This window comes from Rhinolophus ferrumequinum, chromosome 5, assembly GCF_004115265.2.
Source record: "Rhinolophus ferrumequinum isolate MPI-CBG mRhiFer1 chromosome 5, mRhiFer1_v1.p, whole genome shotgun sequence".
In the NCBI taxonomy this organism is placed as follows: Eukaryota; Metazoa; Chordata; class Mammalia; order Chiroptera; family Rhinolophidae; genus Rhinolophus; species Rhinolophus ferrumequinum.
In genome coordinates, this window is record NC_046288.1 from 7,534,553 (window position 1) to 7,550,100 (window position 15,548).

The following is a 15,548-nucleotide window of genomic DNA, read 5'->3' on the forward strand; positions in this document are numbered from 1 at the left end:
TCTCGCTTCACACTGTCTTAAATCATTATAAATTACAAGACAATTATAAGATAATTAAAATACCCATCTTGGCACAAGTACTATCAGATATGTCATTTGGTTCCCACAATGACCCTGAATTATACGCAGAGCAGAGATAATTATCTCTACTTGACAGATGGGGACAACTAAGGCTTAGGCATTTAAGCAAATTTCCAAGGTCTCAGAAGTGTTAAGTGATGAATTCTGGAGCGTACATCTTTACTCCTTCCATTGGCCTCTTGGTAGAAGGCCCTGGGGACTTCTCAGTGAGCCAGGAGGACGAGAGCGTAGGGGTGCCTGTGCTTGAACGGTCTGCATTCCATGAATGAGTTCCAGCTCTTTACATACCTATGTGGCTTGGTCAATCACTGACCCATTCTGGGCCTTGGTGCACCATCTGAAGAATGAGAACTGTGGTATCTCTCTCAAAAAAACATCCATTCAGGAGATGCTTAGGTGCCGAGTGCTGTGCGCAGACAGATGGTGGAGACGTAAAGAACACTCTCTGAGTGACATATGGGTGATGCCGTGGAGCTCAGGCAGGACCTCACAAGAACCCCACAATGTAGGTGATTTGCTGGCATCCCCGCTTTTACAAATGAAGAAACTGAACCAGAGAGATTAGGTGACAGATGGAAAGTGAAGTAAGTGAAGTCGAGGACCGAACAAGCGGCCCAGCAGCAAAGCCCAAGCTCTCTGCCACTATGACTGCCACCTCCCCTAGGCCAGAAAAGCAGAGACTGAGAAGCAGAAAACTAAGGACAGAGCCCCAGGGAGTGTGGATATTCAGGGGCTGGGAAAAGGTGAAAACCAGAGTAGGGAAAAAACTTCGGGGAGAGTCACGTCCTGGAAGGCAGAGGAGGAGAGTGTTTCAAGGAGGGCGGGGTGGGCGGCACACAGAGCAGCGCAGGAAGGAGTGAAGGCGCACCCTGCACTGAGCACTCAGGGCAGGAGCAACCAACCGGCCGTGAGGGGAGAGGCCAGACTGCAGGGCGCTGGGAAAGGCTGTGAGGAGAGGGAGTGAACACAGCGGACATAAAAAACTCCTTCTAGAAAGCTGCTTGGGAGGCAGGGAGGCAGCTGTCAGTCGCTAACAGTGACCACCCCGGGAAGAGCAATGGTCAGGACTGGAACCTAAACGCCACTTTATACCGAGGCTTCCACCACTGTGCTAAGTGCCCAGGGTGACTCAGACGCTCCGAAAACATAGCAGCCAAGAGCACTTACTCTGTTATGAAACAAGACGGCAGCCTGACTGAGGTGTCTGCCCAGGGCCAAGGACCAAAAAAGGCATGTGCTCGAGGACCCTGCCTACTACTCCAGCACCTCAACTAGGGCTAAAAAGATGACACTCAGCCATCTCTCCTGGCGGCCCAACCAGGCCTTCCAGGGGAGGGAGTCAAGGGTTTTTCTGAGACTTAAGGCACCCCAGCTCTCTCTCCCCATCACAGCAGCAAGAACTGAAAGAGAATGACCCGGAGAAAGGGCCTACCGCCACAGGCACCTCATTCATCCTCCCTGGGAAATGGTGGTCCAGTTTACAGACAACACCAAAGCATACACAAAGGTCCCAAGAGTTGCAGTGACCCAAGCTTTTGCAGACTGTCAACATTTAAGAAAAAGATCTAGTCTGGCCCATTAATGCCTTGGGGTGGGGCCTGCAAAAAGAAAAGGCACACCCCGTCTAGCTGAAAAGCCCGCTACACTGCTCGGAATTAAGAGTCTGCCTTACACCTGGAGGCTTGCTTCTCCCGCCGTGGACGTGTTATGTGTGAAGGAAAGACACTGTCTTCCAGTACTGGTCATGGTTTGGTTCTGAGCATCTGGTCCGGCAGTAACCGCTTCCTTCCACCAGTGTTTGCAGAGCACAGAAGAAAATGTACTTACCTCCTCAACCCGTGAGAAGACGAACACTATTTAAAATAATGTCTTCACCAATATTCACCAGTAAAGGTTAATCCACCAGCTGCTCTACTATCTGCTTCTTCATAGAAACACTGGCATAATGTCAGGCTTTCACTGAATCTCACTTGTCAAGAGTATCATGTATTTGGTAAATATACAAACATTGTAAATTAACCGACTTTTTAAACTTTCTTTTATTTTTTTACTGATGAATGCTTTCTATTAAAGAGTTTCACAAATCACCTTTTCTTGCGTCGGCATAAAACTTATTCATATTCGACCCCTAAATCATCCCAAATTTGACATTTTATTCTTCAACTTATCTGACATTTTTATCTTCTAGGTAAGAGCCATCGCTTTTGTTCAGCTCTGTCCACTCGAATCATCAGCGTAAGCGAATGGCTGTTATGAGACCATCTTCACAAAGAAACAACGTCTGTTCCTTCCCTGACGCTCATTACAGCTCAGGCCCCCACGGCTGCTCTCACCCTCACCTCACAGGAGGGAGGAGTCCAACTCAAACCCCCGTGACGCTGCAAAGGAGACACGGCACAGCTCCTCAGGTAGAACCCTAGAACCTATGGGCAGTGAAAAGTTTCAGACTACATAAAAGCTATTTTTTTAATGCTGAGGAAAATTAAGTTTACTTAAAATAATTTGCCAACATGAACCAAATCAACAAAACAGAGAGAATACAACTCAAGTTTGCCCCAAGCCCTCCACCCCAACACGGCTCCAAGGACCCTTATCTGAGTAGGGCAACAGGTAAGGTTTTAGTGTATGTGCTGCCGAAGCGAGCACATCGACAAGTAGGGTTTTAAGCGCACGGATACAAAGGCACACCTTGGTTTGCAGGGCCCTGTTTGTTTCACCTGTGTGTACCCAGCAGTTAACACAGTATCACAGTGCAGAAATAATCAGACATATACATTGAGAATCTTATAGTAGACTTTCAATAAATATTTGAATCAATGTGTTCCTATAACATGCATAAATCAAATGCTGTTAAAATTCAGTACATTTCCAGATATTTAAAACACTTATGAATAAATAATACACCATCATTTTCGATGTTTTTTTCTACGTCTCAGTAAAACAAGCACTTTAAGATTCCTGGCAGGTAAGAATTTTTTTTTCTTTAATACAAATATTCCAGAATATTTGCTTCTTAAAATAACTCTGTGCTGTCTTTTTATAATAAAAATACTTAAGTCTAAATGAATATGTTTTACAAATTAGTATTTATCTGTATAGTTAAATTTAGACTTTGCTGACTCAACTTCTATCACAATCACAAAGTATGAGCTATTTTGACCCTTTAAATATATCTACTTAGATACAAACAATCTGCCATTACAGGGAGAGGCAAAATATTAAAGTTGATGTTTTAAATAATAACAATAAAGTACTTTTAAAGTTACCTTATTTATCTTCACAAATCTGAGAGGTGTTATTACTACCCTAATTCTAAAGGTAAGAAAACTGACTAATAAAGAGCACCTGAAAGTTCCAAGATCAATAAATACTTAACAAATAAAAGTGACTGCCTAATGAACTTTAAGATACCCAGAAATTAATTTGAAATGATCAGAGCTGCAAGTTTTCATTCTTTCACAAACATGCAAGAAAAACAGTGATGAAAAAGATTACAGGGAGCCATCTTAAATCTCCTCAAGAATGTTTCACAGGAACATATGAAAGAGGAAAAGCCTTTCTGTAATAATAACAAAGAAGAAGGAAGAAGAGAATAATAATCTCAACCAGTAATCCCAAATTATGATTTGGGCTCCTCAAAATTATCCTGATTGATATTCTCATGTTCAGTCTAACGATCTCTCTATTAGATGAACAGTGAGTAAAATCAACCCTCCCAGTTCTCCCATCATTAGAAGCTATTTCTTGATACTGGGGTTTTTAAATGATCCTTAGGAAGGCAATAAAAATTGTTTATAGTTTTTAACTCCAGGGTTATGATTTTAGTTCGGGTTTATTTATTTTCCATTCAGTGTTTAAAGAGAACAAATAAATTCTTCTACTAATGAATTATGTTTTCAAATAAATCAGGTAGTAAATGAATATAGCCATTCTTCCCACATTAAACAATCAGAAATACTGCCAACATTTTTCAACATATCTATCCTAATATTTGGCCCCAGAAAATAAATTTTAAAGAATAACTTGAGTTTATCTGGATCAGACCAAAGGCACTTTATAGTCAAATCCAGTTTGTTCTTTTGCTACTGTGTTTCCCCAAAAATAAGACCTAGCCGGACCATCAGATCTAATGAGTCTTTTGGAGCAAAAATTAATATAAGACCCGGTCTTATTTTACTATAAGACCAGGTTATGATATGATATGATATAATATAATACCAGGTCTTACATTAATGTTTGCTCCAAAAGACGCCTTAGAGCTGATGGTCCGACTAGGTCTCATTTTGGGGGACCCACCGTAATAACTAAGCATGTTATTCTCAAATGCTATCTCAGAAGGTGGTGCGCTGCCTCTTTTTTTCTTTTTTTAATCTTTTTGCTTGTGGGCCTCATGTGAAAAAAGGTCATGTTCAGGCTTTATTTTCTGTAAAACACATAAAATTGTGTGCCCAATTTCTAGCCATCCACAAACAACAGGTCAAGAATTTTTGACTTTTCCAAAATTAGTATAAATGCATGTTCTAATACGAACAACTCACTGTCTAGTTTTTCATTTCAGTGAGTTTGTTGTATCATATAGCCTTATTTCACTTAATAACATTTTACATGGTTCACTGTGCCACTTCAGTACATTTTATAGAGCTATTTCACCTCACTTTTCACTGAACAGTGTCACAAAGATACAGTAATTTGAGTTGATAAATAGATTGCAATTTAAGACATCTTACCTGTACCTAATATGTTATTTCATTTTCTTGAACAGATCATTGAACTATTTGCTTGCTTGAGTAAAAATCTATTAGTGTGTATATGCACAAATTTTATCCTACTATTTAAGGCTAAAATATTTCCTTTCTCTTTAAAAAATATTGACTTCTGACATCTATCATCTTCCTTCATCATTTTTTTGGTCTACTTCTCCAATATTAACTCTCTGTCGTGTGTGTGTGTGTGTGTGTGTGTGTGTGTGTGTGTGTGTGTAAGACTGAAAGCACCAAAGAAAATCGTTAGAGGAGGCAGAGGGGGAGCTTCCAGCCTCTCCTACACTTGGGATTGGCTCTCCACACACAGTTGTTATTGATACTGCTCAGACTATGGATGAGCCAAGAGATTCGAACCGGACTACAGTGATTAATTTTCTCAGATTTCCAACATTATAGATTATATGTTGTTTAATTTTAAAGGCTACTCTGTCAGGTATAGCAATCACAAGTGGTGCTATAACCAGATGGAGAGCTGTTAATGAAATGAACAAATCTAAGAAATTACTAACACTAATCGACACTGACTGGCAATTACAAGGTACTAGTAACTGCACCAGCCTGTCATATACCAAACATCAGACACATCCACTGTCCCTAAGGCATGAAAGAGGAGGCATGAGGCCAAAGACACTTTCCACTTTCATCTTCCTTAATTACAACTTAGCTATTAAACTGCCTCATTCAGATTAAGTATTTAAATATGAAATTACTATAGTAACAATACTCAATTTTAATCCAAAAGTCAAAGTTAATTACATAATGTACAAGATTCAGAGCTTAGAACTTTTCTTACCTTTGCTAAGGGGAAGATAATCTAAAGTCTTTACAAACAAAATTCAGTTTTAAAAATCAAAACTATACTGACTCTTAAATTAAAAAAAAAAAAATCCCCAAAGCCTACAAACATATTGTTCCTGAATAGGAGAGAAACGTGCTCTTTTTTTTTTTACTATTAAAAGTAGCCCTGAAAACTTTATTTCAGCTTTATTGGTAGTAGCTGAAAGTTAAACATATTTAAATGTATATATCAATAGAAACATATCATGATATATCCATGAACTGGAAAATCATGCATTCATTAAAAAAATAAAGTTAATGCTTTATAAATCTGCTACTATGAAAAGATCTCCAAGATATATACTGAATAACAAAAACAAGAGGCACATACAAACGCACACGATATGTGAGGCAAAAATATACCATCACCATCATCACTTGGGAAACAAATATTAAGAATATGAGAGTTACCTGCAGAAAGCCAAATGTGGAATACTCGTGGGGAATAGGAGCTGGGGTAACACAATAGAACAGAAACCTTAGCTTTCTGTTTTATACCTTTTCAACACTTCTTTTAAAACTGTGTAACATACACTGCTTTTAAAATTATTAAGGAAACTTTTGACTGTCTTTGAATTGATCTATATATTATACAATGAAACAAGAAGATCCGGTGCAGGGACACTCTGGCCTGGCCTTCTAGAACACGCCTGGCACAGTCTCTGCCTCCTTCTCTCACTCCTACCCCTGGAAGGAGGAGTAACTGATCTAACTGGTGATACAGAAGGAGCTGAGCGGAGGGGCCCAGCCTTTTCTAAACTCCCTTTCAGACTGGCCTGCCAACAGAAGCTCAGACCTTTCCACTGTCACTAGCGGGGGGCCCGAAGGGGTAGAGCAGGTGTGCTGGCCGGTGCTCATCCAGCTGTGGCAGTGATTGAGTGTAAGCGTGTCTGATTCAGGTGGAACACTGAAAAGCCTCTGCATTTTTGCTGCACTACTAAGCTGTGTTTTCCAAGAAACTTGTTACTTCAACCTTCATCTTGTGCCTAATTTTCAAATGATTCTGAACCAATTTGGAGAGGTTCCAAAAAGCTCCAAGATATACCATTAAATGAAAAAAAGAACGATGCTGTATAGTGTATACTCTATAGTATGATCTCATCGATGCTAAATAAAAAACACCACTATAAAAATATACGCTTGTATAAAAATGTCTGAAAGAACAAACATTAAACAGGGTAAAGAATGGATTGGGAGACAGGAAGGAGGACTGTCACTTTTTACTCCTCAGTTTACTTGTGTGGTATTCAAAATTCTCCAGCAAGCATGTATTCATATATTTTTGTGGTAATTTTCAAAATATTTTAATAATTTTTGCTGGAAATTTCGGTAACTACAGATCAAGCGCAAGTTTCTAAACTTTATGGTTACCAGCAGTTTCGAGAAGTGGTTCTCAAAGTGTGGGCTCCAGACGAGCTGCACCAGCACCTGGGAACTTGTCAGATATGCAGACTCTGAGAACCCATCCCAAATCTGCAGAATCAGAAAGTCTGGGGATGGAGCCTAGCAACCTGTTGTAATACCCCTCCCCGGGTGATGGTAATGCTACAACAGTAATGAGAACTATGGGGCTAGAGAATCACTTACAATAGTCAAGTTTCAATTTTCCCATTTATAAATCTTCAAGACCTATACTGCGCGCGCGCACACACACATACCCCTACCTACCTATAAATCATGTTTCATCTCAACAAACATTTATGGAATACCTTTCAAACTGCGTTATTGTAGTAACTTTTTAGTATAAACTAAAATACTTCAGTAGAGAAATGGTATCTTGAAACCATAGGAAGAATCCCCAGCCCCGTTTTAAAGGGACTGAACTATTGTCATAAGCCAAAGCCCCAGAACAGATTTCCTACTAGGAACGGACTGTAACATGGCTGCCTCCTTACACACTGAAAAACATCCTCAACCAAGTAACAACTTGTTAATGGAATGTTAACAAAATGTTGAATATTCTCAGCTAGTATTTCTCCTTCGTAACTTTATGCTAGGAAGTCCATTTAAAATTAAGTAGTGTTAGCATTTACAGATACCTGTTTGGTGATCGTCTTGGCCAACGTCTTCTGTTAGATTCTGCAAGAAATATGTTCATTATTACCAAGAAATCACATACCACACTGCAAGTTTTAAAATTCAGTATTTTCATAAACAGCTGATATCTTAATATCTATAACCTAAATTTTTATCAAATACACTTAAAACAACTATTTTAAACAGTTGGTAGTTTTGTCTTTAAAAGATTGACTTACTAGCTTATTAAGGGTGTGGTAGATCTTATGAATATTTGCCAGTGTTGAGAGATGAGAATTCAGCTGAAAGTCTTTAAAAGAAAAAGGAGAAAATTCAGTGTCATTCATTTCCCACAGTGCAAAGACTATAAAAAAGAGCGTTCACAAGTGAAGATAAACAAATGTTTGGATACAGTTGAATACTATCTCCATTAACTTGATACTTATTAAATAAAATATAACAGGCAACTACTGACCTAAAAATAAAGTCTAACAATAAAGTTAAAATTCCAACCAAATGTTAGATAGAGTTCATCAAATTTTCATGTGAATTGAAAGATAAAACAAAAATACCTCAGTAGTTATAAAATCCTACCAGCAATGAACCTGAACTTAACAGAAAAGTATCAATGTTATCAAATTAAACAAGTCACACAAAAGACAGAAATGAAACTGATCGTTTCTCTTTCCCTTTGTCTTCCCCAGAATTACCAGTAAAATATCAAGCTCCCCAGAAGAAACTAACAGACCAACTTCTCAATCATTCAGCAGTTCTTATAGTATATTTATTTTGTTGGCTCTTATACAACAGAGAATAAAAAAGGAATCTAAGCCCCTTGCCCTCCCATTAATCAAACACAGACAAATCAAAGAATGATCCTGCAAGCTGAGTCCAGCAAGCCCTGTGATGGAATCTGTTAACTGAAATATTACATGTGCCACAGAACCAGACACACAGAAGCAGAAATCACACTCCGAGAGAAGTAGGCCCAAATCAAAGAATGTATCCACACTGAATCATTTCCAGCTGTGGAGTTACTAAATCATACATACAAGACAAATTACGTTGCTCCACCTAAGAATCCTGCACAACATAAAACTTTAAGGTTAAACTGTTAGGCTTTTGAATCTCTAATTTCAAATGATTTTTATCAAGTTAAGTATGCTCACATACATATTAGGCTATGTAAAAATTAGCTAAAAGTCTGAATAATGTCATATTTGACTAAGCATCAATAGATGTGTTTTCATAAAATATCAGAAATTACATTAGTTGTTTTTCTTTACTATCATGAAGGTTAGGAAAAGTTAGTCTTGAAAGTAACCTTGAAAAGATACTGTATCTCTCCAAGTTATGCCATTCTGATTAAAAAAGGGGGAGGGGGAATTGCCCTTCACGGGGGTATTTATTCGGGACATGTATCAGATGTCAAGAACAGACCCAAAGAGCAGACTCGACAATACAAGCTGTCTATGCAGGAGGACTGGGCATTCTGGGCTGCTGCTCCGAATCTGGAAAGCAAGCTGATTTCCCTGCCAGTATTTAGAAAGCTTTACTTTCTTTTCTAAATTGTGGCAGTAATCCAGTTCTTGGCTGGCCTGCAGGGAAGAGGGGCCAGCAGGAAGCAAAGCCCCTGACACTGATGCTCCATTGTCAGGAGCTGCAGGCCATCCAGGTCCCCACCGCACGCGTACACTGCTCTCCCTACCAGGCGACAGCCAAACACCTACCACCACAGTCACAGCCATCAAGAGTGATCCAGAGAACCCGAGTGTATGGCTGAGAGGCAATCAGAAAAGGGGCTCAGGCTCTAAATAGGCCTTGAACATAGACAAGTGTTAATTGTTTGGCATCTGAATGGTTTAGCCATATTTAAGGTAAATGACAATATAATGTGGCACAGAACCTCTTCCATTTTAATTAGAGCATTGTACAGAAAAGTTTTAAAAAGCATGAGGGGTGTGTGAGTGTATGTCTATGTGTGTATTTACTTACTCATGTTTATGTTTAATAAACATGGATAGAGATCCCTAGACCTAGAAGCGACAGCCCGCTCCTGGGCTGCCAGAGGCAACGGGGTGCTTAACCATATACCAGCCCCCACCCCGCATCTACTCCAGAGCCATAACCCCCCTTTTTGTGGTCTCTCAATTTAAAAATAGAAATATAAATGATACCTTCCATTATCATCTTGATATTAAATCCTGAGTTAAAACTCCTGGGCATCCCCGCAAAAAACAAAAATAGGAAATTTAAGGGTCATGATTCTTTTTTTTCACTGAGGCCACACAGGAGGAAAGAGAGACAGGGACTTGCCAAAGATCATCCAGCAGTGCGTTATCCAGGGCCCCCGTGCTACACTTGCTCACATCCTGACGTCAACTCAACTGTCAAAATTCACATAGAGAATCTAAACGAGTTGTAATTACTACATCCTCCTACACACACACACACACACACACACACACACACACACACACACACACGTCCTGCCCAAATAACCACTGTGCTTCACTACCTCTCTCTGGAGTCTGACATCTGGTTTGAATCTCAGGTCTGCCAGGTTTTTAAGCTAACCTTTGAATGTCCTCGTCTGTAACACGGGATCACAGCGCCTGCATGTGGCAGACAGCCTTTACAAGGCCTGGACCAAAGCAAGTGCTCAATAAAAGGTATCAACTATCACCACATCCTCTATACCATTTTCCACACCACCTAGCTTCTAAAAGCGTCTCTAATTTCCGTACGTCCAAGTCAAGCCCCAGCACAGAAACCCCCAAGCTGGTGCCCCCTCTGTGACTGAGACACACGGCCTGACACATCTCCACAGCCTAGGAGGGCCTCGCTGCACTCGTACATCACCAACTGATATTCCTGACGGTCAAAGGTCATCTCTACACAGTGGAAAATATCTACAGGAGTGATTAAGACCAGGCTCTATACATGAAGTTTCACGTTTACAAACAGAGAACAACGAAGTCCATTTCACAAACCACATATGTCAGCAAGTCTCCATTTCCATATCCAATGGCTACGACCGTCACCACCGTGTCATCACTTCACCCCCCAAAAAAATCAGTAAAAAGTAAAGGAACCAGCAACATGAATCCTTTTCCTTTAGTTTCACCAAGGTAAAAAGAAACTAAGGAGGAGACACAAATTCAAGGAAAAAAAAGACAAAAATGGCCTTAAAAGATAAATCCACAAAAATTAATACATATTAAATTTATGGTTCATCTGTTCAGTGCTCAGGGCAAGTAATAGCCCTTAAAATCTAAAAAAGACTTGACATCTTTAAGGAATAGATGTTAAGAGTAAAGATCAAATGCTTTACAGAGAATGTATTTAGGAAAGCACTAACTGATTCATAAAAATCTCCTTCGGCTCATATTTCAATTCCGAAGGAAATACTACGTTAAGTCAACTTTATTCCACCATCAAAAGGCTCTTTAGAGTAAAGCAATGACTGGGGTTGACTCTCCTGTGTGACATGCAAACCCTATATTCTAAATTAACAGCAACAAATGGCTCTGTAAAAAGCCACAGCCTGCGTGATAAATAGCTTGCTGAAATTATCTTCTGGGTATTCTTAAAACTACCAACAAAGGCTGACAGGGCATAAAAGTTTTCTCGGTTGCTGGGTTTTTTGTTGTTTTGTAATTACCATTTGCTGTAATCCACATAACACAGAAGAAAAAAATGTGTGCCTCAGAGAGGGTGCAAGTCCATTCCCCCAAACTACCCCAGGTAGAGAGTCCCACAGAATAGACCAAGACATAAATATCTGTAATGAAACAACTACGGGTAAGTTCAAACAATGACCATCAACCAAGAGAATCAAATTTTAAAAATTAACAGTCTATTTCCGTAAGAGGGTCAAAAACAATTTAAATGTACAAAAATTAAAACCTTTCCTTTATGCCACAGTCACTTGTAAAATACAGCTGGGAGGTGATCTCAATTTTATTAGGAACAAAAAGCAATAATACATGTAGGAATAAACTTAAATATGCAACATTCAAATGAAGAAACAATAAAAGCTTACTGAAAAACATAAATACAGAGATACTACATTCCTGGAATGCAAAGTCCCAGTATTGTAAAGCAATCCTTCTCCCTTTACTAAACTACAAAGTAATTGCAAATTCCTGTTCTTTGCACCTCCCAGTTTCCCATCCCTAAGAAAGAGGTGGGGAAAGGGAGGGAGTCAGACAAACTTGGCAGATTGGTTCTAAAGTTCATCTGAAAGAACAAACATGCTAGGTTTGCCAAGAAATTGTTGAAAAGAATGAGGAAGAACTTGCCCTATCAGATATCAATACATAGTATAAAGCAGAAGTTGGTAAATTCTCTGGAAGGACCAGATCATAAATATTTCAGGCTTTGTGGGCTATATGATCTCTGTTGCTACTACTTTGCCATTGTAGCTCAAAAGCAGCCATAAGCACTGTATAAACAAATGAGTGTGGCTGTGTTCCAATAAAACTTTATTTATAAAAACAACCAGGTGGTGAGCCAGATTTGGTCCATGGGCTGTAGTTTGCCAATGTCAAATATAAAGGTACATTAGTCCCCTCTTATCCGTGGTTTTGCTTTCTGTGGTTTCAGTTGGCTGAGGTCAACCACAGTCCAAAAATATTAAATGGAAAATTCCAGAAATAAACAATTCATAAGTTTTAAATTGTGTGGTGTTCTGAGTAGCGTGATGAAACCTCATGCCTGCCTGAGACACGCACCATCCCTCTGTCCAGCGTTACCCACGCTGTACATGCTTCCTGCCCATTGGTCACTTAGCAGCCCTCTCCGGTACCAGATCGACCGATCAACTGCCAAGCTATTGCAGGGCTTGTGTCCAAGGAACCCTTCTTTTACTTAATAATGGCCCCAAAGCGCAAATGTAGTGATGCTGACAATTGGGATATGCCAAAGCAAAGTCATAAAGTACCCCCTTTAAGTAAAAAAAAAATGTATGTATAGGGAAAAAACATAGTATATATAAGGTTCAGTACTATCCGTGGTTTCAGGTATCCACTGAGGGTCTTGGAACATACCCTCCACAGATAATGGGGGAGTCTGTATAGTAACTGTAATGGTAGGTATGTGTGTAAGACAACAAACCAATGGAAGAGAGTTGATAAACATGTATGTATGCATGTATGTACATATGTATGAACACACATATAATCATAATAATAAAACTGCATTTTAAATTAATGGGGATGAGATAATTACTCAGTAAATACAGGGGCAACTAGCTAGCATGTGAACAAATTTAAAGTAATTCCAAACTCACACAAACGTGACAGATGGAAAGGGAAGGCACGCGAGGGAAAAGTCCTAATTATAAACTCAGAGGCCCGCACACTCTGCCTCTAGCCATCTATTCAATCCATGTCCTATTCATCTTCCCCTGGCTCGTTCTTCTCAGTCATAGTGAGCTTCCTGCTGTTCCATAAACCGTCCAAGCATACTCCTACCTCAGGGCCTTTGCACATGTTGTTCTCTTTGCCTTGAGTCCTATTCCCTCTACTTGCTCTCATACTCCATCAGGTCGCCATTTAAATATCCTGTTCTTACAAAACCTTGCCGCATCCAACGAACAGGACTCCTTCACTCTTTATCACCTTGCCATGCTTTACTTCTCTTTATGGTACCACCTGATAACATGTCATATATTTGTCATCTTCCTCTCCCATTAGGATGTAAGCTTCACGAAGGACTGCTGTATCCCTACTACCTACTAGAACAATATCTGACACATACTAAGTGCTCAGTGAATACTCAGTGAATAAATGAATGCAGACACAAATGCACCAAGACCTAAATTCAGTATGTTCAGGGCTTTTTAGTACATCTACAGCATTAGTTCTTCAAATGTGAGAAGCGGCATAGTAATAGACTCAAAAAAAGGTCCAAAAAAGAAGACTGAATCCTGCTTCAGAGTTTAGCTTTAATCTCCTAAGGAGATTCCAACTGAGCCAGAGGGTATGCGAGTGTAACAGATAAATACGGCACATTCAAGCAGCAGCATCAACTCTGCTCAATGGCAATTCATCTGTAGGAGTGTTACATGAACACAAAAACGTGATTATGGTATAAGACTTTAAAGAAATGTGCCCACACTGAGCGAGGCTCCCAGGACCGAGAGGGCACCTAAGTCACGGAACCTCTGCCATAGCCCAAGGCTGGTGGAGAAGTGTGAGTAGCACGGCTCTGCGTCAGGGCGCCACACAAGTGGTTTAAATCGGGTTTTTTAGGAAGATCATTTCTATGGCAAATGTGTGGCATAGATGCTGGGTGGCCTGGATTTAGGATGGATTTTAGGATGGACTTTCCTGAAGACAACTGGAAGTGATTGGAATGGAAAATCATCAGGGCCTTAAGTTAGTGGCAGTAAAAATGGAGAGGGAACATGCAGAGCACAATGGGAATGCAGAATATCCACATTTAACTCAAACAAATTCAACTTTATTCACTTGGCCAAAAAAAAAAAAAAAAGGAGGGGGAGAGAAGAAAGTAAATTTCCAACTGTCCCAGTAACTGCCCTCCCTTCTCCTTACTGAGCAGGAGAAGGGGCAACGTGAATCCCATAGTCACTCAGCTACTACATGCCAATCACGTGTGCATCTCGCAACAGTGTAGGAGTCTAGTATTTAAAGATTTTTTTTTCCATAAACACGGCCCTTAAACGCAAGGTAGCTGCTTCAACTGGTGCTCAGCTGAAGAGACAGCGACCTGTTCTAATGCTGGAGGAAAGGGCTGGCTGCGCTGGACAACCCCCAGCGGGCATCTCCTGAAAGTAGTGCCAGTGATATTTTTAATACGGGTGATTGTCACCTTACATATGGACTTTAGAACTAACTTCTATATAAAATGTGATTGTGCTGTGAGGAAAAAGAACAAGGCTGCATTCGGGAGACAAGAGAGGAGCTGTGCTGCACATCCTTTTGTCCACATCTCATTTTATTAGCTCAAGCAGGTCAGACAGCTTAGCTGTGGCCAAGCTGGGAGTAAGTTACATCTTCTAATTCCCAACCCAAAGTCTGTTCTTCCATTCTAGCTTATTTCTAATCTGATCTATCTTCACGCTCCATAAAAGATAAAAGGAAAAAAGCCAACAGCATTTCCCATGCAAAGTTGTTAATAATCAAGCACACTTAGGGTAATATATGTTTTTTAAGCTATCAAAACTGGCTAAATTTAGAACAACCTACCTTTAAAAAAAGAAAGAGAAAAGATGTGCAGTAAAGGTACCACCAGTAATGCGGATGTTATTTCTATTTTAAGTACAACTTCTTTCTATTGGTCACTAAAGAGTCATAAAAGTAGTTTATCATTAGCTAAACTCCAGCTGGCCAATCAGAGCAATGCTCTCAGGTATAAAAGCTTTTGATGCAGCACTATGCACAGATATGTACTTAATAACTGCTGTTTGATGACAATGAAAATGATAAACTAAACCAGTAAACGCTGGGGGGGGGGGTCCTCCACGGGACACTGGGACAGTGACAGAAAAATGACCATGTTATGCCAAAAGAGTGAAACAGAATTGGACAAAATTAAAGGTTATCAAAACCAGAACTCATCCCGAATGCTTCTGGGACAGAAGAACATGACCTAATGGTACAGGGCTGGGCCTCTCTAACTGGGACTCAACACAGACAGCGTAGGGCTTCTCTAAGCTATGGGTCACCTGGCCCATCCTCCCGAAAGGTGAATTTCACTCAGTCGTATGGAAAAAGAAATCAACTCTGTGTTACAGCCAAGGATGTAGTGTAGCTGAGAGCCAGTGTTTAGGTGTGCGTGGCCTCCTTCCTTCTAGAAGAGAAGCCTTCTGTCCTACAGGTTTCA

At 40.1% G+C, this 15,548-nt stretch overlaps 1 protein-coding gene across 3 annotated transcripts in view; it reads right to left on the reverse strand.

The window, feature by feature from the left end:
* The window catches only part of DCUN1D4 (defective in cullin neddylation 1 domain containing 4), a 66,899-nt gene that overhangs the window by 38,042 nt on the left and 13,309 nt on the right, over positions 1-15,548 (reverse strand). For all 3 annotated transcript variants that reach the window (XM_033106289.1, XM_033106287.1, XM_033106288.1), the window contains exons 2-3: positions 7,937-8,007; positions 7,721-7,760 (exon numbers count right to left, since the gene is read on the reverse strand). In XM_033106289.1, the coding sequence (XP_032962180.1) occupies positions 7,721-7,760; positions 7,937-8,007 (111 nt within the window). The remainder of the gene's footprint in view (positions 1-7,720; positions 7,761-7,936; positions 8,008-15,548) is intronic.